The 25,931-nt window shown below is 37.5% G+C and overlaps 1 protein-coding gene and 1 long non-coding RNA gene across 3 annotated transcripts in view; both read left to right on the top strand.

Moving 5' to 3' along the window:
- The window catches only part of LOC134791456 (RAD50-interacting protein 1), a 31,691-nt gene extending 22,121 nt beyond the window's left edge, over positions 1–9,570 (top strand). The window contains exon 14 of one of the 2 annotated variants that reach the window (XM_063762482.1): positions 8,956–9,570. In XM_063762482.1, coding sequence (XP_063618552.1) covers positions 8,956–9,163 — 208 coding nt within the window. In that variant the 3' untranslated portion in view covers positions 9,164–9,570. The remainder of the gene's footprint in view (positions 1–8,955) is intronic. The other variant, XM_063762483.1, reaches the window with a different exon arrangement.
- The window catches only part of LOC134791803 (uncharacterized), a 96,277-nt gene that overhangs the window by 43,438 nt on the left and 26,908 nt on the right, over positions 1–25,931 (top strand). The gene's annotated exons all lie outside the window — the stretch shown is intronic.

Genomic DNA, 25,931 nt, shown 5'->3' with positions numbered 1-25,931 from the left:
ACAAATATGTAATTAAAAAAACCTAATCCGCTTTTCTGGTAGCAGTTCGGTTCTGTAAGGGTCGCAGTTCTAACCTAACTTACTTCTGGTTGCAGTTTGGTTCTATAAGGATCACAGTTCTAACCTGACCCACTTTTCTGGTCGCAGATCGGTTCTGTGAAGGCCGCATTTATAACCTAGCCCACTTTCCAATCTCAAAAGAGGGAACCCTTTTGTACCTACCCTTCATGGCACTAAAGTGAAAGTATGGAAATTATCACTACTATTTCATTCTTTAATATTAATGCCTATCCGTTAATATGAAATTCGTTTACAAAAAAAAAACTGAATAAGTGCGAGTTGGACTCACCCATCAAGAACGGAACACTTTTAAATATTTGTTGTTATAGCGGCAACAGAAATACATCATGTGTGAAAATTTCAACTGTCTAGCTATCACGGTTCATGAGATACAGCCTGGTGACAGAGGGACAGTGGAGTAAACTGAAATAAAGGTTCCGTCACACCGGCGCGATTTCAGAGCCGGGCCTGAGCGTTTTATATGAAAAAGCGGCGCGCCCCGCTCACGCGCCGCACGCGAAACGCGCCTGTGTGACGGAGCCTGAAATGTCAAACCGGGCAAGTGCTCGCGCACGAAGGGTTCCATACTTTTTAGTATTTGTTGTTATAGCGGTAACAGAAATACATCATCTGTGAAAATTTCAACTGCCTAGGCCTATCACGGTTCATGAGATACAGCCTGGTGACAGACAGACAGACAGACGGACAATGAAGTAAAACTGAAATAAATGTCATATACCTACTAAGAAAAACCGGCCAAGTGCGAGTCGGAATCGCTAATAGGTTCCCGTTTTTTAGTTACCCTTTAGGTACGGAACCCTAGTATGAGTGTAATAGATTTGTAACCGGTCAGCAATGTGAGTCCCTTGGAGAAGCAGAGGTCTAGTCTAAACCCCCACTTACCATCGGCATTAACAGCCTTGTATTCTTGTTTGCCACCAACATGTCATATTAAAACATATTAATAAAAATTTACTCGGTCAACAATGTGAGTCCCTTGGAGAAGCAGAGGTCTAATCTAAACTCCCACTTACCATCGGCATTAACAGCCTTGTATTCTTGTTTGCCACCAACATGTCATATTAAAACATATTAATAAAAATTTACTCGGTCAACAATGTGAGTCCCTTGGAGAATCAGAGGTCTAGTCTAAACTCCCACTTGCCATCGGCATTAACAGCATTGTATGAGTTGTATGCTTGTTTGCCATCAACATGCCATGTTAAAACATATTAATAAAAATTTACTCGGTCAGCAATGTGAGTCCCTTGGAGAAGCAGAGGTCTAGTCTAAACTCCCACTTACCATCGGCATTAACAGCCTTGTATGCTTGTTTGCCACCAACATGTCATATTAAAACATATTAATAACAAAACCGGGCAAGTGCGAGTCGGACTCGCGCACGAAGGGTTCCGTACCATAATGCAAAAAAAAAACGGAAAAAAATGCAAAAAGAAAACGGTCACCCATCCAAGTACTGACCACGCCCGACGTTGCTTAACTTTGGTCAAAAATCACGTTTGCTGTATGGGAGCCCCACTTAAATCTTTATTTTATTCTGTTTTTAGTATTTGTTGTTATAGCGGCAACAGAAATACATCATCTGTGAAAATTTCAACTGTCTAGCTATCACGGTTCGTGAGATACAGCCTGGTGACAGACGGACGGACGGACGGACGGACGGACGGACGGACGGACGGACGGACAGCGAAGTCTTAGTAATAGGGTCCCGTTTTACCCTTTGGGTACGGAACCCTAAAAATTTACTCGGTCAGCAATGTGAGTCCCTTGGAGAAGCAGAGGTCTAGTCTAAACTCCCACTTACCATCGGCATTAACAGCCTTGTATGCTTGTTTGCCACCAACATGTCATATTAAAACATATTAATAAAAATTTACTCATTTCATCAGTCATATCCAGCCTAGCATTGCATTGGCCCCGCTTAAATATTTCTTTAATTTGTTTTTAGTATTTGTTGTTATAGCGGCAACAGAAATACATCATTTGTGAAAATTGAAACTGTCTAGTTAATCTAGTTATCACGGTTCATGAGATCTTGAGATACAGCCTGGTGACAGACAGACGGACAGCAGAGTCTTAATATTTAATAGGGTCCCGTTTTTACCCTATGGGTACGCAACCCTAAAAAGTGACCAAGGCCTCCAGTGCCCTAGGCTGGAATCAAAGCAGCGTCCTCTGCTATTGCAGCAGGTGCCTGTGCCATTCTGCCACCGGGCCACCCACGGCGGCATAGGTCGAATTTTTCCAAGTATACTTATGCACTACTTACTGAAGGCTTATGGAGCCTCGCCATCTCTAAGCCTAAATTAAATATTTTCTGAAAATAATTTGTTTTGATCTAATAACATATTGGAGTCCTCGTAATAGGGGTCCCGTTTTTACCCTTTGGCTACAGAACCCTAAAAATCAACCTTGTTTTGGTACTATGTACTACGCTTCACTATGACTCTGAAATTTTAGCTGGAATTAATATTTTTTTGTTGTCACCTGTCAAATTAGAATAGAATAGAATAGCCTTTATTGACCAAAAAATTAAATTTCAGCACATATTACATTTAAATAAATTCACATTTCATTTATATCAATTAGTTTCAATATTTTTTCCTTAGTAACTTTATTAAATAATTTTTATGTCATTGCTTTTTAATAATTATTTCAGTCTGCCTTCTTGGCATAGGCCTCCCCCAGCTCTCTCCACAGCTCTCTATCCCTTGCCGTCCCTATCCAATTAGGTCCCGCATGCTTCTTTATGTCATCCGACCACCTCATTATTGGTCTCCCTTCTCTCCTTTTTCCATCTCTAGGATACCATTCCGCTTCCTCTCTATCCCACTTATCTTTACCTTCCCTTGCCATATGTCCAGCCCAACCTGTTGCAGTCAAAAGTGTGAACTGGCCAAAGAACTTTTAACCGACAAAAACAGGCAAAACTGCTTTTGACTGAGCATGTTGGTCAAAAGTAGTTTTACCTGAAAATCATACCTATTTCTGGCAGCAGTTTCGTTTTTAGGGCGTAGCAAAAAAAAAAATAACCCTAACCTACCTATCTCTGGGAACAGTTTCGTTTTTTGGGCGTAGCAAAAAAATAACCCTAACCTACCTATCTCTGCGAGTACTTTTGACTGATATTAACAGTCACAACACAATTACTATTAACCAATGATTTTCAGGTAAAACTACTTTTGACCAACATGCTCAGTCAAAAGCAGTTTTGCCTGTTTTTGTCGGTTAAAAGTTCTTTTGACCAGTTCACACTTTTGACTGCGACATATATACTATCTATATATCTTATTATATTTAATCTTATATTCAACTTACATTGACTCCGGAGATAACTTATTAGCTTTATGCAGTTGACTTTCCAATTCACCGATACACCTCAAATTTGATTCATAGTCTAAAGCACAGTTATTAAATATGTCCACAATACACTGTAGCTTTTTGCACTGTTTCACACTGGCAATGTACTTAATTAGAGTGAGTTACAGTCAGCTGGCACTTAACTCAAAGTTTCTTTGAACAACGTCATTTTCATCTCGCTCACTTATTAGTTTATCACAGCTGCTTCAAGGTTGCTTTCACTTGCATTTCCAGGTAGCTAGTAGTGCCTTGACATGTAAGAATATTTGGAATCATTCTGAAATATTAAAGTACAACTGAGAGACCGATGTTTATACTAAACACAATACACCCATGGAACGCTTTGAAGTTCAAATCTCGTTACGTTACGATGGCGTTTGCACTTTGCACTATGTTCGGTGACTATTTTTTATTGTTAACACACACAATACACTATTTAACAGGTTTTTATCACGTCTGGAGTACCGGATAAAGTATTTTCGAATAACAGCCGTCGTTGACGTCTAGGCAGTGTTGCTATCGTCTTAAAAGCCGTAACAGACTATCGCACGTTCTGGCTTAAAAACAAATTTATGTAATAATTATACCGGTATACATATCCATATGAAACGAAACTTAATGCAAATAATAACCATTATACATACCGGAAAGTCATCAAATAAACAGTAATATTCGTCTTGCTTTTTATTAAAAAAAAAACGACCAACCTAACTTGTAAGCATGTTTGCAGTTTCTAAACGCAACGCATAGCTGTCAAATGTCAACCAACAAATTGAGCCTTTAGTATTGTTTGTCGAAATTTTTTCACTTTTAAATGCAAAATACGCGACAATACGAATTTTGCGGATATATGTTCTCGATTCAAAAGTGATATTTTTTCAAGCTCTTTCGATTGAGCATAATTTCTTTTGGTTTTTCCGTCAAAGCGGCTCGCGTTTATTAATATAGATGTTATTGCAAAATTTAGAGACTTAGGGCACGTTGCTCGTATAAACACGCTGACCACAGGGGATAGGTTCTTAACTGGTGACTACTTACGGGAAATAGAGCCTTGGAAATACCTCCTACAAGCTGTACTGACGGTCTGCTCAGGATCGCAAAATAAAAGAACTAAAGACAGAAATTGAACGAGGATTCTTGTGATAGGTCTTTGAACCTGTAGAGAACACCTTTTAGCCAAGCAAGATATGATGAATAGCGCAACCAAAGGAGCAAAACTATTGTTTTTCACCTGAACTTATACGAAACTAATGATCTGGCCGACTAGCCGACTAGTCGGCCGACTAATCGGCCATTCGAGCGCCGATTAGTCGGCTAGTCGGCCAAATCAATAGTCGGTACATCACTAGTACAAATACGTTGTGACGTTGCCAATCCATGCTTTACATTCTCGCGCGAGCCACGAGACGAGATTACAGTGCCGTCATGTTTAGCCTTCTGAGGAACGCGAGGAAGAAGAGACTGAATATCTGGAAAACCGAGCATTGCTCGGAAAATATATAAAAACTCAAAAATGCGCATTTTCCTGGGAAAACGTGCTGGGGCCTTACTGAACAACATTTTCTACCAACTCCGAAATCACAAAAAAATGTTTGGCCGTTTCATACATTTTGGTCGAGTGGATGTCAACGTTTTCTACCTAATCTAATAATATTCGCAGTATTAATAAAAATTTAGATTCGTTCGTTATAACTTTACATAGATTTCACACAACTTTTGATGCCATAATTTTGACTGAATGTAGGTTACAAGATATAACGCAGATAGAGCAAATCCCGGGCTATGTATCTTATTACTCCACGCGAAACATTAACCAGAACGGCGGGGTAGTGGCATATATCAAATCTTCTTGGAACGCTGTTGTGACTGAACCATCCATCAATGAGGCTTGCGGTCTACTAATTAACATACCTGATCATTTGACAATTCTTGGCCTGTACCGGTCACCTTCCTTTAAGAACGCTACCAACTTTTTGCTCTCACTTGATGAGATACTGAGAAATTCCAACAATACTAAGCAATTTGTTGTAGCTGGCGATATTAATATTGATATTTTATCAACTGAGTAAATGTGTCAGATTACTTATGCCTCTTGGATGAACACGGTTTAGCGGCGGCCATCACAAAACCCACTAGGGAACAGGCCTGCTTAGACCACATATTCGTCAGGTCCAGGTTTAAAGTTGTAGGCATAGCTTGTGACACGGATATTACAGATCATAAAATGGTTGCTGTTGGAATTGCGTCGGTGAGATCCAGGTCGGCGAACCACAATAGACTTCGAGCATTAACGGACTTCAAAGGCGTCGCTGCCGAGCTTTCCACAGTCAGCTGGGCCCCGGTCCTGGAAACAAATGACACGAACCTGGCACTTGAAAACTTTATGATGACTCTAAATAATGCAATTCAGAAAAACACACATGAAGTAAAACTAAGTAGAAAAAAGTTTACACTAAAAGCGTGGATGACCCCTGGATTACTCCGCTGTGCTCGACATCGCGATAGACTGCATCTTAAGGCAAGGCAACATCCAAAAGACGACCCATTGCAAGTGACCTATAAGCGATACAAAAACTTCTATAACAACCTGCTAAGAAAATTGAAAAACGAACATGAGCGAAGCCAGCTCCTGACTAACAACAAAAACCCTAAGAAGCTATGGAGCACAATTAAAAACATCTGCAATATTTCGAAAAAACCCTCACATCGCCTTGATTTGATTGATCCGGCTGATCCCATACAATCCTTGAATAAATGTAATAATTTCTTTTCTTCAGTAGGCAAAAAGCTGGCATGTGAAATTACTGCTCAAACTGGAGAATCTGAAGAAATATTAGCCACCAAAGTAAACACGAGTAAAAGTCCCTCTGAATCCTTCTTTATGCATCCTACAGATGCAAATGAAATTAAAGGAATTATTTCACAGCTGAAAACAAGTACTGCACCTGGCTTGGATGTTATCAGCAGTGACCTAATTAGATCTGTCTGTCACCTTATTCTAGATCCACTAACACATATATATAATCTGAGCTTAGGTACTGGTATTTTTCCAGAGCAGTGGAAAATAGCAGCTGTCACTCCAATTCATAAGGGCGGCCTCAAGACTGAACCTGGTAATTACAGACCCATATCCTTACTTAGCGTTCTGTCAAAGATTTTGGAAAAACTTGTAAACAACAGACTCGTCAGGTTTCTGGAGAGAAGCAGAGTCCTGTCGGAACGGCAATTTGGCTTCAGAGCACAAAAATCAACTGAGGATGCCATCTCACTCCTAGTCAATCTTATATCTACCTATTTAGATAACAACATTAATTGTATCGGCGTATTTCTAGACTTGGCTAAGGCCTTTGACACGGTGTCGAAACCAATATTGCTTCGAAAGCTCGAAAAAATTGGAATTCGTGGAGTGTCACTGGCCTGGTCTGACAGCTATTTAACTGACAGAAAGCAACTAGTCAAAGTGGATTCTCACAAGAGCGGTTTGGATAGCCTAGATTTCGGGGTTCCACAGGGCAGCGTTCTAGGCCCCACATTGTTCTTGATTTATATAAACGATATACACTGCCTTAACCTCCCCAATGCTGAAATTATCTGTTACGCGGATGACACAGTAATTCTTTTCAGTGGAGACAGCTGGGAAAAGGTATACGCAGCAGCTGAAAAGGGTATAAGTTGCGCTGCAAATTGGTTCCGTAAAAATCTGCTAACACTAAATAGCAAAAAAACTAATTTTGTATGTTTTCATAAATCGGCTGCTTCTAGTCCTCCTAATTTAACTCTACCAATTAAAATCCATACCTGTAAAGATGCTGGTATCTCACCATGTTCTTGTGAAACTATAGGTCGCGTAGAAGTCATTAAGTATCTCGGCTTGCTCATTGATGAAAATCTAAACTTTAAAGCCCATATCTCCTGTCTCTCCAAAAGAATTAGGAAAACAATGTACATATTAAAAAAGCTACGGCACTCCGCGGATCTGACTCTTTTAAAAAATATATACATATCGCTGTGCCAGTCAATAACTACTTACGCTATATCAGCGTGGGGCAGTGCTGCCAAAACCTCTATGTTAATTGTCGAAAGAGCTCAGCGCTCTGTCCTAAAAGTTATGCTCAAGAAGCCCTACAGATATGCAACAAAAAGCCTTTATGCCGAAGCCGAAGTCCTAACGGTCCGTCAGCTCTACATACACAAGGTTTGCCTCTCAATGCACAGATACGCGTCTAACCTGGATAATTACTCTGAATTGCTCTCTAAACGCATTTTTAAATTACCTATTCCAACAGTCAACACTGCATTTGGTAGGCGTTTCGGTGATGTTCTTAGCTCTAGGATTTACAATTCTGCTGTAAAGTTACAAAGTGGGTTGATACGTTGCACGGTATCGGAGGCTAAACGGTTCCTTTTTAAATGGTTATTATCACTGGACTACCAGGAGACTGAAAATCTACTTTTAAGGGTAGTTTAAGGTTAACTCTATACAACTCTATATATAATAACTCTGTAGTCTATCTAATTTTGTGTTCTCTAGGAAGGTAGTTTCTGTAAAACTGTAATGTAATGTTATTTATTTGACTAACAAACAAATCAAACAATGTACTTTTAGTTTATAATTTATTTATTTTCTCTACTATTCCAACTGTCACTCATGACATACAAATGCATACTTGGTCTCCCGCGGTACAGGCCTAGCCTAGTGCAGGGACACCTGGAAATTCGGTACTATATTTAACCATGCTATGCACCCACCCGATGTCACAACAATTTATGTACTGTACTGCCTGTTTTGTGCGCAATAAACTTTTTTTTTTTTTTTTTTTTTTAATCACCTTGGACAATATAGCTAGTTGTTCAAAAAACGCCCTGTATATATCTATATATAAGAATTGCTCGTTTAAAAATATAAGAAAAATAAGATAGCACAAAAGGGACAAAAAAAACAAAAGGAAAGTTTGTACTCGTACCAGTCTTGAACCCGAATCCTCTTGCACGTATTTCCACGAACATACTGCAACGCTATTGCAGCATACTGACGTTATGTGAAATTGTCTACTAAAAGGATCACGGAAACACTGTTTGCGTGTGAGTAATAGTAGGAAAAAGCGTGGCAGCAACACTCCGTCGGCTTAAATGGAGGTTTTTGCACAATGAAGTTTTCAATGTTTATATTAATAGTTCAATATTTACTTAAAGAGTGCGCTAAACATACTTTCAAGTATACAAATACCAAGACCATTCCACAAAAAAATAAAACCCGAAATTTTGCGAAAGTGGCGCCATCTAGCGAGAGTTAAGCTTTGAGTAACCTAGTCGAACCACCTTAAAACTTAGCTCAGATACACTTTACTTTGTAGTAGTTACAGGCCCGTTCCATAAAGTGGCAGTCGAACGTGGTACACAAACTTCTAACAAACTGCTGCTGGCTAACGGGACTCAATAAAAATAAGAAATAGTTGATCCACCCCTCTGCTAACTGCGATGGTCAAGTCTCCTAACTTCTCTAACACATTTCAGGCTGCTAGAATCGTGCGTGCTCCTGAACATGGAGTACGACGAAGCGCGCCGGCTGCGCGGGCTGCTGCGCGCGCACCCGGGCACCGGCGCGGAGGCGCTGCGCGCGCGCGGCGTGCGGCACGTGGCGCCGCCGTGCGCGCTGCGCGTGCTCGACCAGCGCACCGACCTCGGCGACGCGCCCGAGCGCTCCGTCATGGACCTCTTCTGAGGGTACGAGGGGGGAGGGCTTTAAGTTGGCGTGTGCCGGTGCCGGTGCCGGTATCGGTGATACCGCTTCATTTTGTTATTGTTAAGCTTTGGTTTCCTAGGAAAGCGGTGCCGTCATATAGCGGCCGTAATACAGCAGTGAATGACGTCGCTAGAACGTTGTCTATGTAAACGAAATGGCGTGATTTCCTAGAGGGCGGTGACTGACACCGCAACGTCAAAAAACGGTGCCGTCATTTGCATGACGGTCGTCTGGACGGTGTCGATAGTTTCGTGAACGTTTTATTTGATATCGGTGAAGCCATTTCTACTGAAATCAAGTAAAATCTCAAATGCACCTTCTGTACCAAGAGATTTGAATAAATGATCTTCCGTACTACGATTATTTTCCTCTTCTGATGATAATTCATCCTCCAAGTCATTTATTAAAGCTAAATCACGGTCCTCCATTTTCTCTCCTGGATACGTTTCGTTTGACCTTGGTGGCTGACGGTGTATTATGACGCCGTAGAACTTTCCACATGTCGTCACCGTAAGACGGCCGTCTTTTTGCATCCGCAATATTACGGCCGCTATATGACGGCACCGCTTTCATAGGAAACCAAAGCTTTACATATTACAGTTTACGTCATTTCATTAGCAAAATATCTCTTTTAGTCCTAATAAATGAACCGAGTTGCGCATAACAACGAAACTATAAAAAATTAAGTATTTTCAACCAATTGTGGTTTTAATTTTTACTTGATTGAAAGCGTATCTGATTGATTTGTAATGCAAGCGAATTCCTTACTGGATTAGTACTTAATTATGATTTTTAACAACACTTATTATCCAGTGCTGTGGGCTCAGCACGGTTCCATTTTTATCGACTATCACTATGCGCGTCCCTTTCGCACTTACATACTTGTTAGAACGTGACAGGCATGGTGTCAAGGGATAAAAACGCGACCGTGCTAAGCCGCCTGGCTAGTTACACTACTATAAAATACCTCGTCCGCGACAAACGTATAAACATGGAAGTATTTGCTATAGTCGGTAACGTAAGAATTGATTTTTGATAGTTATAATTGTTATAAAACTTATATATTGACCCTTATCTTATACGTATAAGACGGTACGGTAAGGCTTTCAGTTAAACGGTGGGTCTTAGGTACATATACATAAGGGCCAATTTATAACTATCAAATTACCTATTCGCACATGTATCGTACAATGTTTTACAGTACATTATGGCAATTTATATTTTCGAAATAGTTACGTAATGTGCTAATTATCGCACTAGTGCGGAAAAGTAGCACCATATCGCTGGCCCAATATTACAGGGTTCTATGTTACATTTTCAAGATAGTTGAGTTTCGACTTAATATCACTATGAAGAACCCTGTAATATTGGGCCAGCGATATGTACTGTAAAATCTATTATTACGTTGCTTCGACTATTATTAATGAGTTTTGATTGTATAGCAACGTTCTGAAAACATTCCAATTTAATATTACATATTTATAATTCGAGTTCAATAATATTTGGTGGTAATGTATAAAAATAGGTGACGTCCCACGAGTAAAGGTACCTTATGGCGGTTGGCGCTTACGCTATTATTAACGTCGCTCCAATATTATTGCGGCGCCATGCGACGTAAGCGCCAGCCGCCATAAGGTACCTTATGCCGTGGAACGTCACATATGAAAAATGAAGCGGTATTACTAAAACGGCATCATTGATAGTGTGTTAAATAGTTCGGAAGCTGATATGTATAGTTGTTCGGCGGCAATTGGAACTTTTGTTTTCTTTAGTAATTAAACTAAACTCTTTAGAGCTAAACGTAATCAGAGGTTGAAATACACTATTTATTTAAAATAAGGCTAAATGTGCCAATAACTATAAAGTGCTGATAATAGGAGTATTTCTTACCATGATATAATAATAACAATTCAATACAAATGATAATAAAAACAAGTTGTAAATGATGGCTATGCCACTAGGGAAACATTAGCTTCGATTTGAATTTAAATCTTCGAAATTAAATTCATTAATTCTGAATTTACATTTATCTTTCTTGAATTATATTTGTGTAGTATTTCGCGTAGAATTAATATATCTGGTGCGAAAACTACCAGTTGTATTTAGAGCAAAATATCAAGCATTTCTACTAGGTACAATAAAAACACGAAAGCATAGCGCTTCAATATTGTAGACTCAACTCAACAAGAAGTGTATCTTCGTCTGATTTTATTGTCGTGTTCGTTTTCATATAAATGTAGCAAGTAGCCTTCAAAGTATTTGCATCGAAGAGCGCGGTTGTTTTATGCGATAGGGACCGTGCGCGTTGGAGGGCCTGCCATCTTGTGGCCTGAATCGGAAACATATGTGCACATGTACATTGCCAACGCAAATGCTACTACCATCTACCGTTCTCTTAGGTACGTTTCCTTGTGCATAGTAGGTTCTGCCATCTTGTGGCCCTACATCGGAAGCATAAACGTCACATTTACGCCTCGCGCCAAAAATCTGACGGCTCCTATGCTGCCCCCTATAGATCATGCACGCTCCCTATAAACGGATGCGATCACGGAATTTAGGGAAAATGACAATGCGCTTACCGCTGCGTCTATCGCATAAAACAACCGCGCGTTTAATTAAGCCATATATGATTCATGTCACAATATGCTATTTTTATTATTTTCAATAGAGCCGCCGACACAAGCTGTAGGTGTCGTGAATGACATAATGGAAAGTTTTAATATATTTTTGCTACTCAATTTTTATACGAATGTAATTTAAAAATTACGAAATTTTATAGATATGTTATATTTTTTTCTTAAATTTTATATTAAGTTATTTATCGATGAATTGATACGATTGTTAATGTTTGATGACTGAAGGAATGAAGCCTCCCTCTTGTATGTGAATGTTAAATGTTCATTCAACTCCTTGGATATCAAATAACGTTAATTGTCGTCTTCAATGTTAGATCCGTGAGCATTATCATGTGTCGTTTGCAGAGAAAAGGGACCTTCTGGGGTAGGTGTTTACCTCAATATTACTGATCTAATACTAATGCAACACTTCGAGCCGTAAAATCCTGCTGCTCTAATCTCCGTTTTCTAGGTAAACGACACATATTCTATTTTAACTTTCGATGTTCTAGGTTAATCAATAAATGACATCAAATGTGTATAAATGAATAGTTTCATTTCATAATTATTTTGCATCACTAGCACAGTTATTATACCTACACTACGTCAAGTTACTGGGCATTTATTTGCATATGAGTACTGGATGAGAGGTACATATTCAAACTCTACAAATCTGTTTTTGAGTTTTTTAAACATTTATTTACATACAATATATATACAGTGGTACTACTAAACGAAATTAATAACTAGCTTAAATCTAAAATAGGCCCTTGAGGCATTGTACCAAGGATGCTGGCGGCATTTCCTCGCTGTATCGCAATGCTGATACGTTGTGCGAGGTAGCCGCCAGCTCTTCGGTCACCAGTTACGTCAACCAGACGCTTCGCGATTTCTGCGAACAACTTATGCGCGCTGGGACCCCATGGACCTAGAGTTTCAACACCAAATGGTACAAAATGGTACTCTCTACCGAGGCTCTTATATTTGTTACGTTTTAGAATTTCGGCGCTTTCCGCCGCTCCGCCCGCTTTTACAGTAGTCCGTTGGAGGTGGGACGGTGCCAGTGTGTCTACGCAGGTAGCATCCCACACCAACATCCGTCCCAAGCTCCAAGGAACTAAGGACACTCCATCGGGCCTCTTGCCATCATCTCTGATAATGCCAGTCGGCTCAAGAAGAGCAGGCACATTGATGGTGGCAAGAGACCGACGGACTATGTCATTAAGCGACGCATGTCTCGAAAAACGGCCTGCACTTTTTTGACAAGATAATCCGTGGTGTCCCAGTCGGTCCACGTCCGTGCCACAAGAGCATATGTGTGGCGTACACACCGAAACCCCGAGTCGCAAACCAGTCGCCAGTCTAAGGGAGGCCGGATCCAAGAAAGTACCAGTATTGGGCGAAGGATGGGCATGTAGCCAGTAACCGGCTTCCCGGGCTCCGACCGCCAAAAGCCTCTCGCGGTCTGGACCTGTACAGTTGTTTAGGAGAGTATTGTAAGTTAAATCACAGTAAACATTATCCCAACTCCTTTGTGAATTTGGGTTGTCTGGAAATTGTTTGCCTGGGCAAGCAATTTTAAAAGCATTTTTGGCGTCCTCAAAGCCCGCAATCTCACAGTTTGTGGGCAAAGCCCTTAAGATATTTCCTATGAGACCAGACGTGCTATGAGTGGACGCCAAAAAGGCTGGGGAAGCCACACTGGAAATTTTGCGAATTCCTAAACCTCCAAACCGAATGGGGAGGGACGCTTGAGACCAGGAAGGCTCACTTAGCTGAATGTTTAGAATCGTCTCTAAACTAATTTTGATCAAATCATCTATGGGCGACAATAAATTTTGATGTTTCCAGAAAGGACAACAGCGGAGCACATACGTAAATTTAGGGACAAAAAGGCAGAATTTAAGAATCACAAGAGCATAATGAGGGCTAATTTCGATTAAGCGATCCGTGTGACTTTTGAATTTAGTTATGGAGTTAGAAATATAATCGGGAAAAGATTCTTCGAATATAGGAGAACCCAGGAGGCAAAGAGAATACTTGTCTACTGATTTGATATTGGGAGTCAGATCGTCAAATTTGGGTTGTAAGTTGGTCAAAGTACAAGAAGATTTTTGAATAAAGAGTTCGCATTTGCTGAAATTCAGTTCTAAACCAATATTTTCGAAACTACTCTTAATAAAAGACAAATCAGAGAGTACAGCATTCACGTCACCTCCTAGGGTTTCGTCATCTAAGTACCACACGCAGCCATGCGGTAGAATGAGATAGCAATATCACTTGATCCCTCTAACGCATAAATGCGTCCCTTGGAGTGGCCGGCGGTGGCCCATTGTGTACTGGGGCCTTTAGACTACAATTGTCATTTCATAGCGAATGTAGCAAAGTAAATTCGCCGTAACAAATCCAATGTGCATGTCAAATCGTAGAATAATAATCAAGTTCAAGTGTAGATAGTAAATATACCCATAGTTAAGCACATACCTACCTACATACATAATAAGCTAGTTAAAAACTTATTGTCTTCTATTGTGTTTGGTGTAAAATGTTGTATTCAATGGCTCTGTGTTAAGTGTTGCATTACAATGACAATGATGTTTTACTGAACTAGTAATTAAATATGCTTCTTCACCAGCCAGGCGACGCAGACAGGTTTTCCCGATCGATATAAATGTCGGCGGCCGATCGTAAGATCAGGCATATCGTGAAATTCCTAGGCATATCGTGAAACGTGAAAATCTTTGACTCGTTCCCTGAGTCGACGGAGCTCCGCTACGCGGGGCTCCTATTTCTGAGCAGTTTGCCCTTCGGGCATCTGAAGCAACCTAACGAACCTATCCTACCTATGTGTTGGTTTAATGTTACTATCGTCAAAACATTACACAGGAACATTACGATCTGCCTGATCTTACGATCGGCCTACGACATAAACATAAACTAGGCTCTGTGAGCTGTAGATCTCGAGTCTGTGTTTGATTTTGGAGCTTAAAACTTTATATGTAAATGTATGGCTCTCCCCAGGACTCGGAACCGGTATAGGAATATCTGTTTTTTGTTTTCTAAACTTTTTATGTCCAATATAATGGCATACATATAATATAATTAAGTTTCATAGTTGTAATATTATTCGTTCATTCAAAAACCGGTTAACTGATGAAACGCGAACTAAAAAAATTCGTATCTTGGTAGAACAGTTCTTTAACCGGTATCTAACCGTAAACGGAAACGAAATCCTTTTCGTTCCCGGGTAGGTAAATAAACGAAAACGGTTTGAAAAATAAAACGGTCACCGAGCTCTGCTCTGCCTTTTTGAAAAACTTCCTAGAACTGAATTGGCAGAAAAAAATCCATATATAAATATATTAATTATCGAACGCACACGAAAGTACTTATGTATTTTTGTCCAATATGGAACGGGGACGCTTCGCGCTCGATCGCTCAAATATAAAATAGTCGTATGTGTCATGTGTCCAACTCGCTTCGCTCCGCCGATGGAAAGGCCAACATTAACACCAGTAAAACATGATATAGTAATTGATTTGAAATAGTAACCGGAAAGTTGTATGTACTCTATTATAATTACATAAATCATATACAATATTAAAACAAAATGTAAGCTATATTTAACGACACGTCAATCAGTTGACATTCACATCAACGCAGACATTTGTTTTATAAATTTGAATCACTATTTGAATCATATTGGACATTTATTCTACATGCTACCATATTATGCGTCGATGCATAACAAAATTACTTACTCAATTATTTGAAATGTCTCCCTTCGAGGGGTTAAAAGTTTGGTTAAACGCAAAGTCGAAATGAATAACTTAGTTTGAAATTTGCTCATCACTTTTTAATTTTATTAATTGTAGGTACAAATATTAAAACGCGATTTTGAAATTAAAATCCCCAAGAGAGTTAACAGGGTGTTGAAAGATTGTAAAGGGAAGTGGACGAAATAAAACTTCAAGTATGACTTGAAACTGCATTTATGGACTATTAAGTAAGTATACCTAATTCGAAAGTGACAAAACTTTTTAGAAATTCCTCCCCCTAGGGACTAACACGGGTTGAAAATTTGTATGGCTAATGAATAACTTATGAATTGAGAGACTTGAAATGAACTACAACAACAGACTTAAAATTATATTAATTAGCATGAAATCCAATTTTAGTGGTTTTGAAATTCTTGCAGTAAAGTAAAGGGTATACAAAGTATTAAGGTCACTGTGGCCAAGTAGATACTTTATTTTTTTTTTACTTTGGAGTGATCTAGTTCCGTTAATTATTCACCTATGTACTGCTTGTAATCGCATACGATGAAGAATTTAATAATTAATAGTTTAGCCTTAGTGACAGATCAATTCAAGCACAAATTAAGCAAAAACAATGGCATTTTTTTTAATTTGGCGAGTAGACGGACTTCCCGTGCAGTTTAAGGGAAGTCCGTCTAGTTATGATATCAGCCAATCTATGGGTGCGTATATGTTCGTAGTCAAATTCCTAAAAAGAACGGATCAAGACAATGAAAAGTGTATTTTAAACTTGTTAATATACGGTTCAGATTCGAAATAAGCACCATTTTTCTAAAACAAAGGCAAGTCAAAGGCATATACTACCAAAATGGGGTGGTAAACCTTTTTTGGCAAATAATTAAACAAAATAACATAACATTTAACAGTTTAGTATTAGTACCACTGTATATATATTATGTAAAGAAATGATTAAAAAACATAATTATTTTTTTTAATTTCCGAAATAAAAGATCAATAGTAATTTGAAAATGAATTTTAATCGTTTCTTTTATTTTACTGATATCAAAATTTAATAAAGTAACATCATGCGCAAAGTCAGGAGGATTTTTTGATACCTTATCAAATCGTTATAATATTAAAGTCGCAAAAACAGTTGGTAATCTCTGATTTAACGAAAGCCGGACGGACTTGCCTTGAACATAATAGACGGACTTTCCAACTTAGTCAAATTTTAATATGATAAATTGTGGAACGTATAATTACAAAACTAAGATAATTTCTGATATTTTAAAAATAGAATAAATACAACTGGTTCTTATGCTACCTACGTAGCTACTTTCTGATGCACAATCTTTTCAAAAACTATTTTTAACCATTTCTTTTCGAACAGCTGTCGCACTATGACTTCGAGTTCAAAACACAAAATGACTTGTTGAGGCGGATTGCTCTGAAGTTGGTTGTCACAGCGCCATCTGTTTTACAGTGACGGAACTAGCTCGAAACACTGGTTAATTGACTGGACTCCAAAGTCGCATACGCCTTCAAATTCAAAAGTTATAACGTGTTGACGGACTTGCCTTGTAGACGGACTTGCCCACAGTGACCTTATGTAATTTTTAGAAGTGATTTTTTTTTGTAGACTGTGTTAATAGTAGCATTTTCAAAATAAGTATTAGGTAAACTTCCACGCTAACTAGGTAGCCGGAATTAGCTATTTTACGGTCATAAAATATCTATAGGTACACATACCCAAGTGTGTACCTATTAGGGTGGAGCACGCTTTTATGGAGAAATAATTCATAATCATAATGTTTTAAACAACTATTACCTATACTAGTTTAGTAGTGTACCTACTTGTAAGTATGTATATTTACCAGTTAATACTTTGAATATTATTTTAATATGCGGGGGCATTTACTCCCTTTGGATAGTAACATAATATCGTCATAATAACTTTTTATTTTTAACCCAAGAGGTAACCTTTGGTCGCAATTAGAAACCTAAATACTTAAAAAAAATACGCTCCACCTTAATACACAATTTAATCTTTTTCCATTTTCATAGGGTGGAAAAAGTATTCATGTTTATAACCGTGACCTGGGTAATTTAATATTATTCATTTCAGTAAGATGAGAAATACCATGCTTACCTACTTTTCATTTAAGCTTTTCATGGATTAAGCGTGTTTGATATGCATTGACAAATTTATTTATTTTTATCGAGAGAGATGAGAGATTAAAGCAAACTTCATGTAAATTCTTGATTAAGATTATAACTCCGATTTTGGGTTACCTATCAGATATTAAATAATCGTGATTAATATTTACCGTGATAATTAAACTATTAACTGAATTCGAACACCGTTTCTTATTTGGCTCTTAGTACGCACTCACCCCCTTATTCATAAAACTTTACGGGCCTGATTTAGTTAGATTATGTTTTATCCATTTCTTACAAATACATAAGTCAAAATGACAGATAAGGACAAACGATTATTAGTTAATTGTGGTTTCTAGCGCGTTTATGAATAAGGGGGTCAATGATGTCAATCCAATCCAACTGAACCCGTAAAACTTTACTACATGATTCATTGTCTTGAAATTAGATAAATATGTTATCATGATTAGGTACAACCTATTTAGTTAGCTATGATTTAATATTATTCTTCTAAATTTTCATTATAATTTTACATGTCAAATAACCATTTTACCGATTACCGATATGTTCAAGGTATACATTTATTCGTCAATTCCACCTTATCAACTAAATCACTTTTGAAACTGACTGTACTAATTGCAGCGCTATCTTTATGATCTCGTTAAACAAATAGCAGATGGAATTATAATTAATGATAAAATAAGATAAACTGAATATGATCAAATATTTTGCTGCTTTAGGCAAAATCATGCCTCGTCGAATGTTCCTTTGGAAAAAATCATGTCATCAATATAACTGAATGTCTTTTTAGGGTTCCGTACACAAAGGGTCCCTATTACTAATTATTAATTAAGACTCCACTGTCCTTCCGTCTGTCTGTCTGTCACCAGGCTGTAACTCATGAACCGTTATGGTTCACAGATGATGTATTTCGGTTGCCGCTATAACAACAAATCCTAAAAACAATAAAATAAATATTTAAGTGGGGCTCCCATACAACAAACGTGCTTTTTTGGTGTTTTTTGCGTAATGGTACCTACGGAACCCTTCGTGCGCGAGTCCGACTCGCACTTGGCCGGTTTTTTTTCATAAAGTAAGAATGGGGCATAAATATGTGCCTATTAACTCCTTCGCATCGAACCAATTTAATGTCGTCATTATTTAGTTCTCGACCAAATTATTCCATGAATTAAGATAAATGAACTGTGCAACCTTGTCGTCATTGATGTACTTGTTAGCGATAAATTTGTATCATTTATCATATCATTTAAAATGCATCCACATAGTAGGGGAGCCCACGGTGCTAAATCGAGCGTCATACAGACCTATTGGAATCGAAATATTAGATGATAATAAGAAAAAAAAATTATATAAAGTTTTTTTTTCCAGCGAGCCGGAAAACGTCTACAATTTTTTTTAAATTTCGGGAGGTTGGTGGAGGGTTAAAAAATCGTTAAGCAGTTTGTGGGTTTGGTCGTTTTTTGTCCACGTTAATGCTATATTTTTTCTATAACTTAATATAACACTTATTTGTAGGCATTTTCTTAATCTGATGAACACAAGTTTGACGCCTAATTTTTACATTGTAACCGTCAGATTAAGGAAATCCGTGCAAATAATTATCAGATTTAGTAATAGCACAATTATAGCGTTAATTTGGACTAATATGACCAAATCCACAATCTGCTTAACAATTTGCTGAACCCCCACCATCCCTCCACCAACCAAGGGCTCAACATAGATGGCTTAAAGGGGTAAAGGTAGACTACACAGGGTAGCAAGATATCATTCATATCTTAATCTGACGCGCTCGAGTAAACACAAAAATCCCCTCTTGGGCTCCCCTACCAACACTATCCACAGACCACAAAACTTAGTAGTCAAGTTCTGGAGTCATGCTCCTATGTAGGTACCTAGGTACTTCTAGGGAAAAATACTAGGCAAACAAGCAATGACATGAATCTTACAAAAGAGAGATTTGAAAATGTTGCAACGTAGTAAAGCTAATTAGAAAGAGCATCGGGGGTATCGAAAAAATAATAAATTATTTCAAAGATGCACTTTTGTCTTAGGCGATGTCGCTTGTCACGATTGTTCCTTGGGTCGTACTAAGCTGATCCAATGCCTTAACTCTTAGCTACCCCTTAAGGGGTTGAAAGTTTGCATGCATGAAAAAATAAAAACAAACAATAAAGACGAAATATAATAATAATAAATTTCTTTATTGTGCACTACTAAAGAAAAGTTCATAATACAAACAAAGACAGGATTTTAAGATAAAAAAAAAAAAAATATTATAGTACATTTCGAAATCGACTAAGCCCCACGGTAAGCTCAAGAAGGCTTGTGTTGTGGGTACTCAGACAACGATATATATAATATATAAATACTTAAATACATAGAAAACAACAACTCAGGAACAAATATCTGTATCATCATACAAATAAATGCCCTTACCGGGATTCGAACCCGGGACCATCGGCTTCATAGGCAGGGTCACTACCCACTATAGGCCAGACCGGTCGTCAAAGGACTTAAATAAGTAGGTAACAACAGGCGGACTTATAGCTGTAAAGCGACAATAATACAAAAATTAAAAAAATATTCATACTTACTTTTAAAATGCCACCTTAACATATTCATTGCCACCCAGCCAAAGAAGACGTCCGCGCCAGGCCACAACAATTTCGTCATATAAAGCAGTAGTAGGTACCACGATCCCGACAATCGGGTCGTTCGGCCTGGGAACGAAATCATAAAATACCCGATAGTCGGGTTTTCGGCACTGAATGTGTTAATCTTAACCATTATCCTAAAAAATAAAATGTTTGGTGCAAAAATCCATGTTTTCGTATAAACAAGTTAATAATTATGTTATAAATATGAATTCCACATTTCTTGTCCCTAATTTATTCGAAAATGATATCAAACTTGACCTGGCGGCTTAGCACGGTCGCGTTTTTATCCCTTGTCACCATGCCTGTCACGTTCTAACAAGTATGTAAGTGCGAAAGGGACGCGCATAGTGATAGTCGATAAAAATGGAACCGTGCTGAGCCCGCTGATAGCTATATGTAGGTAGAAACAGAGCTCGAACTCTGGACCACCGGAGCCCCCTTTCCCCATTCCCGTTTTGAGGCTAGTCAAGAATTAATCTCGTGGCTATAGGATTTAATGAACTAAGTACAATCCGAGGAACAACCGTGCCAACCGCGATGCCGCCCGAGACAAAAGTGCCAACTCACTGCACTATATCTAAATCTAATTATTTACCATAGCTATCAAACATTTATTATTACCTAGTTCTATAGGTATTTTCACATCACGTTCGTCACACGGTTCTTATGTACGTCAGTACTTAACGTAAAACAATTATTGTAATATGATTTTACCGTAAGTATCGATTTACATCGGATATAAAAATTTATACGGATATTGACTACAGAAATTGAAAGATATAGAGCGACGTCTTTAGACGCACTAAGGTTTTCAGAGGACCTACCGCGAACACCGAAGTTCGCAAATTGCGGCCATCTTTCTCTGTTATTCTAATTACGTCTGAATTGGCGTAAAAGAGAAAAGATGCCCGTAATTTGTGAACTTCGGTTATTATTATTGTGAGGTTCGGTTATATTCGTTCGCGGTAGGTCCTCGGATCTCTGTGATTTGCGAAGCGTGTTTTTTATTATTAGGTACGTAGGTTTCACAATAAACGTGTTGATTAAATATGTAGGTTTTACCCGATCTTTTACTTAGGCAACCTAATCAAAGAGGTGTAAAACCAGTTTGTTATAACTTGGTTAGGTCTTGAGGAAAATTATGTTTTCATCTAATTTCCTTAAGGAAGGTGTGGAATCCAAATAAATACCTATATACGATATGTGTCTAATTGACAAAGTCAATTTTGAGGCGATTAGCAGGAAAGTATAAATATCGACTAAATTAAATATATAATTTAAGAACCAGTATGATTTAGTTTCACTTATAACAAATTGGTTAATGTAAGTAACATTAGATTCGTCTCACACGTCTGGGCTAATTGCTTTAGAGAAAATGCGTAGGGTATGTCTATTCACGGCGCGATTCGGGGAATGAATTAGAGATTGTCCTTTTGCCGTGGAGCGTCACATATCTTTACTATTTCATATCTAGTGAATCTCTAATTCATTTCCCGAATCGCGCCGTCAGAGTGCGAAGGATTAGCAAGTTCTCTCCAAAGTAAAAGCACACCCCGGACACTGGCGGTCAAATGTATGAAACAAACGCGTTCCTGGGTGGATTTCAAAATCCTGCGAAAACTTATGGTTCGGTCTTTATAAAAAAAACTAGTAGGTTGTGCGAGTTGCAACTTTTTTATATGTTTTTAAGAACTATTATCTTAATGTTCCTTCAATTACCATCTCCAATAACTTAATAGTTTTTTTTATATAAAATGTTTTATGTGTCTAAAATCATCACCGTCTACCGGAAAAATCTGAACCTTTTTGTTTGCAGTGAAAATTATAGCATACCTATCGTACGATTGCGATTTTTCTTTTACTTATATCTTTTCCATGTTGTTGTTTAACACATGAAAAAATATGCAATAATTCCTTCACCGAGAAAGTACATTTAAAAATATTTAAAATTTTGTCACGAATATTCGTCAACACCGTCATGGTAATGTCAATGTGAGCTTATCTCCGTGTATGAACAACGAAATACCGCTAAAGGTCCTTGCCCTATTTTTCACTTTAATATAGAATGCCAAAAATGATTTCACTATAAAGTCACATCATTGAATCGTGAGAATTATTACGAACAAATTTGTAAAACGTAGTTTGTCACGACAGAGCATCATCACCGTTATGCTTTGGTTTAAAAAAGTTACAAATGATATATTAGAAATAATTATTGAAATGAATGGCAAACTACATGAAGTTTATTGTGTAGCATAGACATTAACTACTATTATTCGTATTCTAGAAATAAAAACAAGAAACTCTCAAATCGTCAACACCATACCCATCATCACCGGGAAAAAATGACGACCGGTGATGATTTCATGTGTATGGTGATGACGGTTCTCAGAAACTTTTCTAGTTATTTTGCTATAATTCATTATGAAATTAAGCTGTATGTTTGAAAAACGTTCTCTATGTCTTCTAACACTATATAATGTCTACCTTATAAATGTAGAATAAATGTAGAAGAAGATATGACTATTTTTTTCACACTAGAGGATGGTTAGTTTTAAATAACATTTTGACTGAAGTAGGCAAAATTTAGGTCACTTAGAACTTAGAACATACAAATGTTTATTTTTTATTATCTAATAATGTAAATCGTGCAACTTAGAGTCTGTAATAATTGCATGTTAGTCGTGTTAAAACAAAGTATTTAAACAAGCCACATATATTAAGTTTTAAGCGACCATAGGCTACGGTACTGGCTCACTATCGTAATGGCCTTATGTTTTTTGATAATATTATATTAATTGATGTATATAATTATAGCAATTAATAATTATACCATTGGGTAGTCACCGGACCCAATACCTAACATTTTGTAACTTATGACATGCATTACAAGTAGGGGTCTTGCAACTTATAAAACACTGATTATATATTAATGTTTAGCTATTAAACAATATGTATATGGATTTAAATCATTATAGCTATTTTTAAAGTTAATTTATAAAACAACAAAAATACAAACTTATGCAATGAATCAAATTATCAAAAAAAAGTAATATATCATAAAAATTAAGCTCACTGGTAAGCCAGCAATTTTATAATATGATATAAATACCAAGTTATGCAGTAGATAAAAGAAGATGCGGGTTTAAACTGATAATAAGAGTACAATATTGTTAATATGATTTAACATTGAAAAAACCCAAAAAAATAAATGAATACATAAATTGCCTATTTCGGAATATAAATTATTTAAAATTATACAATAAAAATACTTATTATATATTTATTTATATGAATAAAATGTATTTTTTATAATTTTCTAAAAATAATTTATGTAGCTAGTCTTATGTTCAAAAACATGTTATTTGTAATGTTTATTAAAGTTCTAAAGCCTTACAATTAAAAAAGTTTTTGTTTTTTTAATACGTTTTGAATACATATATAAATTAGTTCCCAAATCGTCATTACCGTACATGCAGTGTCATTACCGTCTATAAAAGAGTCATTACCATACCATGATTGTCATCACCATCTTGCGTTTTTATTTTCCGAAAGCGATAACTTCAAATATAAGCTACAAATGATTGTATAAATACCATAAATATCCTCAATATACAGCCCCCTATTACTTTACCCAGCTAGAATCGTGTTAAATTAAACATTTAAAAAAAATGTTTTTTTGTATGGTGAAATTTTTGGTGATGAAATCCACCCTCCTACGCACACAGTCTAAGCTCGTGTGGGTGAACGCGTACCATGCTTGTGTGAGTGAGATAAGACGGGCTAGGGTTCCCGCCATTTTGTTGTCAAGTTCGATGACATCAATGACTCAAAACTCATTGCGCGAATTAGGAAGAAATAAGAATCGTATTATGTTGTAAGGTGGGTATCTAAGCTCGATTTATACAATAGTTTCCTATTTTGAATCAGTATAAATGAAGTAACAAAATTTTTGTAAGGAAATTCAGGCCTCCAAAATATTACGTAAGTTGAAAACATGATTTTTTGTTCATATTATGATGTTTTCAGTGTGATCTCATGATCTGATAGGTTTAGGTCTAAAACAGATAGGGTAAAAGAAATACTAAACATAAGTACCTATTGTAAGTTGATATTCTACTAAAACATAAAACACTTTAAAAATAACTGGGTATGTACTTGCCTTGATTCATCCAATGGGAATCTGTAGAACTTTCTTTTCGTTTTGTCGTTTATAGAGCTTAAACAATCGTACACAGCACAACACACGCCCATTGCAAAAAGATTTGTAAATTTGTTTAATATTTTACGTGGCCTCCGCTCTGCGCACCGCGTCGTCGCGTCCTTGCCAGCCGGTAACTGAGAGGTAACCGAGAGCGGGTGGGCGGCACTTTCAACGGGAGGCAGGGAGTGTCCATACTGTACGTTAGTACTCTTTATTATACTGTGGTAAAAGCCTATTTAGACGCTTCAAGAACTCGCAAACAATTTTCGTTACATAATTGCGGTACTTGGTCGATCGACTGAATTCATTGTATTCGGTGTAAATTTCATTCGACAGCGTGACGTGACGACGTACGCGTTTGCATTAAGTGTCATTTTGTATGGGATTTTGAGGGATCAAATCGTCCCGCTTGGCGCGCTTTTCAAAATCCCATACAAAAATAGACATAACGCAAACGAGAACGCACGGCACGCTATCGAATGAAATTTACACTAGGGGTTCTGTGGTTAGTAAGGTATAGAATATCGCACTCCTTGTTTGCAGAACTCCGTTTGAAGTTCCTCGAGAAAACCTCGGAAGGAGTTCACTCCACCGCCTGATATTAGATACCATTTCAGTGTGATGTTGCTAGTTGCAGTTGGCTTCTATGCTGAAAGTCGCAGTTCTAACCTAACTTAACCCACTTTTCTAGTAGCAGTTGGTTTCTGTAAAGGTCGCAGTTCTAACCTAACCTAACCCACTTTTTTAGTAGCAGTTGGATTCTGTGAAGGTAGCAATTCTAACCTAACCTAACCCACTTTTCTAGCAAGTACAGTCGACCTCAAAGATATGTTTACACTTTTCGCCTTATTACAAAGGAGTAAGGTGCAAAAGTGTAAACATATCTTTGACATCGACTGTACAGCAACCACACTGTAACTTTCCGATGTAACTAACAAATTGGTGACGATATTGACGATTTCATTAAATATCCCTATCACCGCATATTGCCTCAAGTGATGTCCATTACTCCAATCGTATCGGTCCATTATAAATGCCTATACGTATTTAGTATTGGAAATGATGCTTGTCAATTTGCTCAATTATTAGAATAGCTTATTATTACCAGGTGTTTTATTTATATGGCCAAGAGCAGTAGAGAAGATATCATTCATTCGTATAAAAAAGATACGAAAACAACCATTAACATCTTTCCTGATAGTACATATTATATTTATGCTCGAGAATATAAAAATGTGTAGGTATGTTTGGATACTTTCGATGTTTGAATGTTTGTTGCACAAATATGCAACTGACATTGACTGAACAAAGAGTTAAATCTAACATCTACAAAAT

This window comes from Cydia splendana, chromosome 6 (genome assembly GCF_910591565.1).
Source record: "Cydia splendana chromosome 6, ilCydSple1.2, whole genome shotgun sequence".
Taxonomy (NCBI): Eukaryota; Metazoa; Arthropoda; class Insecta; order Lepidoptera; family Tortricidae; genus Cydia; species Cydia splendana.
Note: the sequence above shows the minus strand (reverse complement) of the source record. Positions and strands in the feature narration are given on the sequence as shown.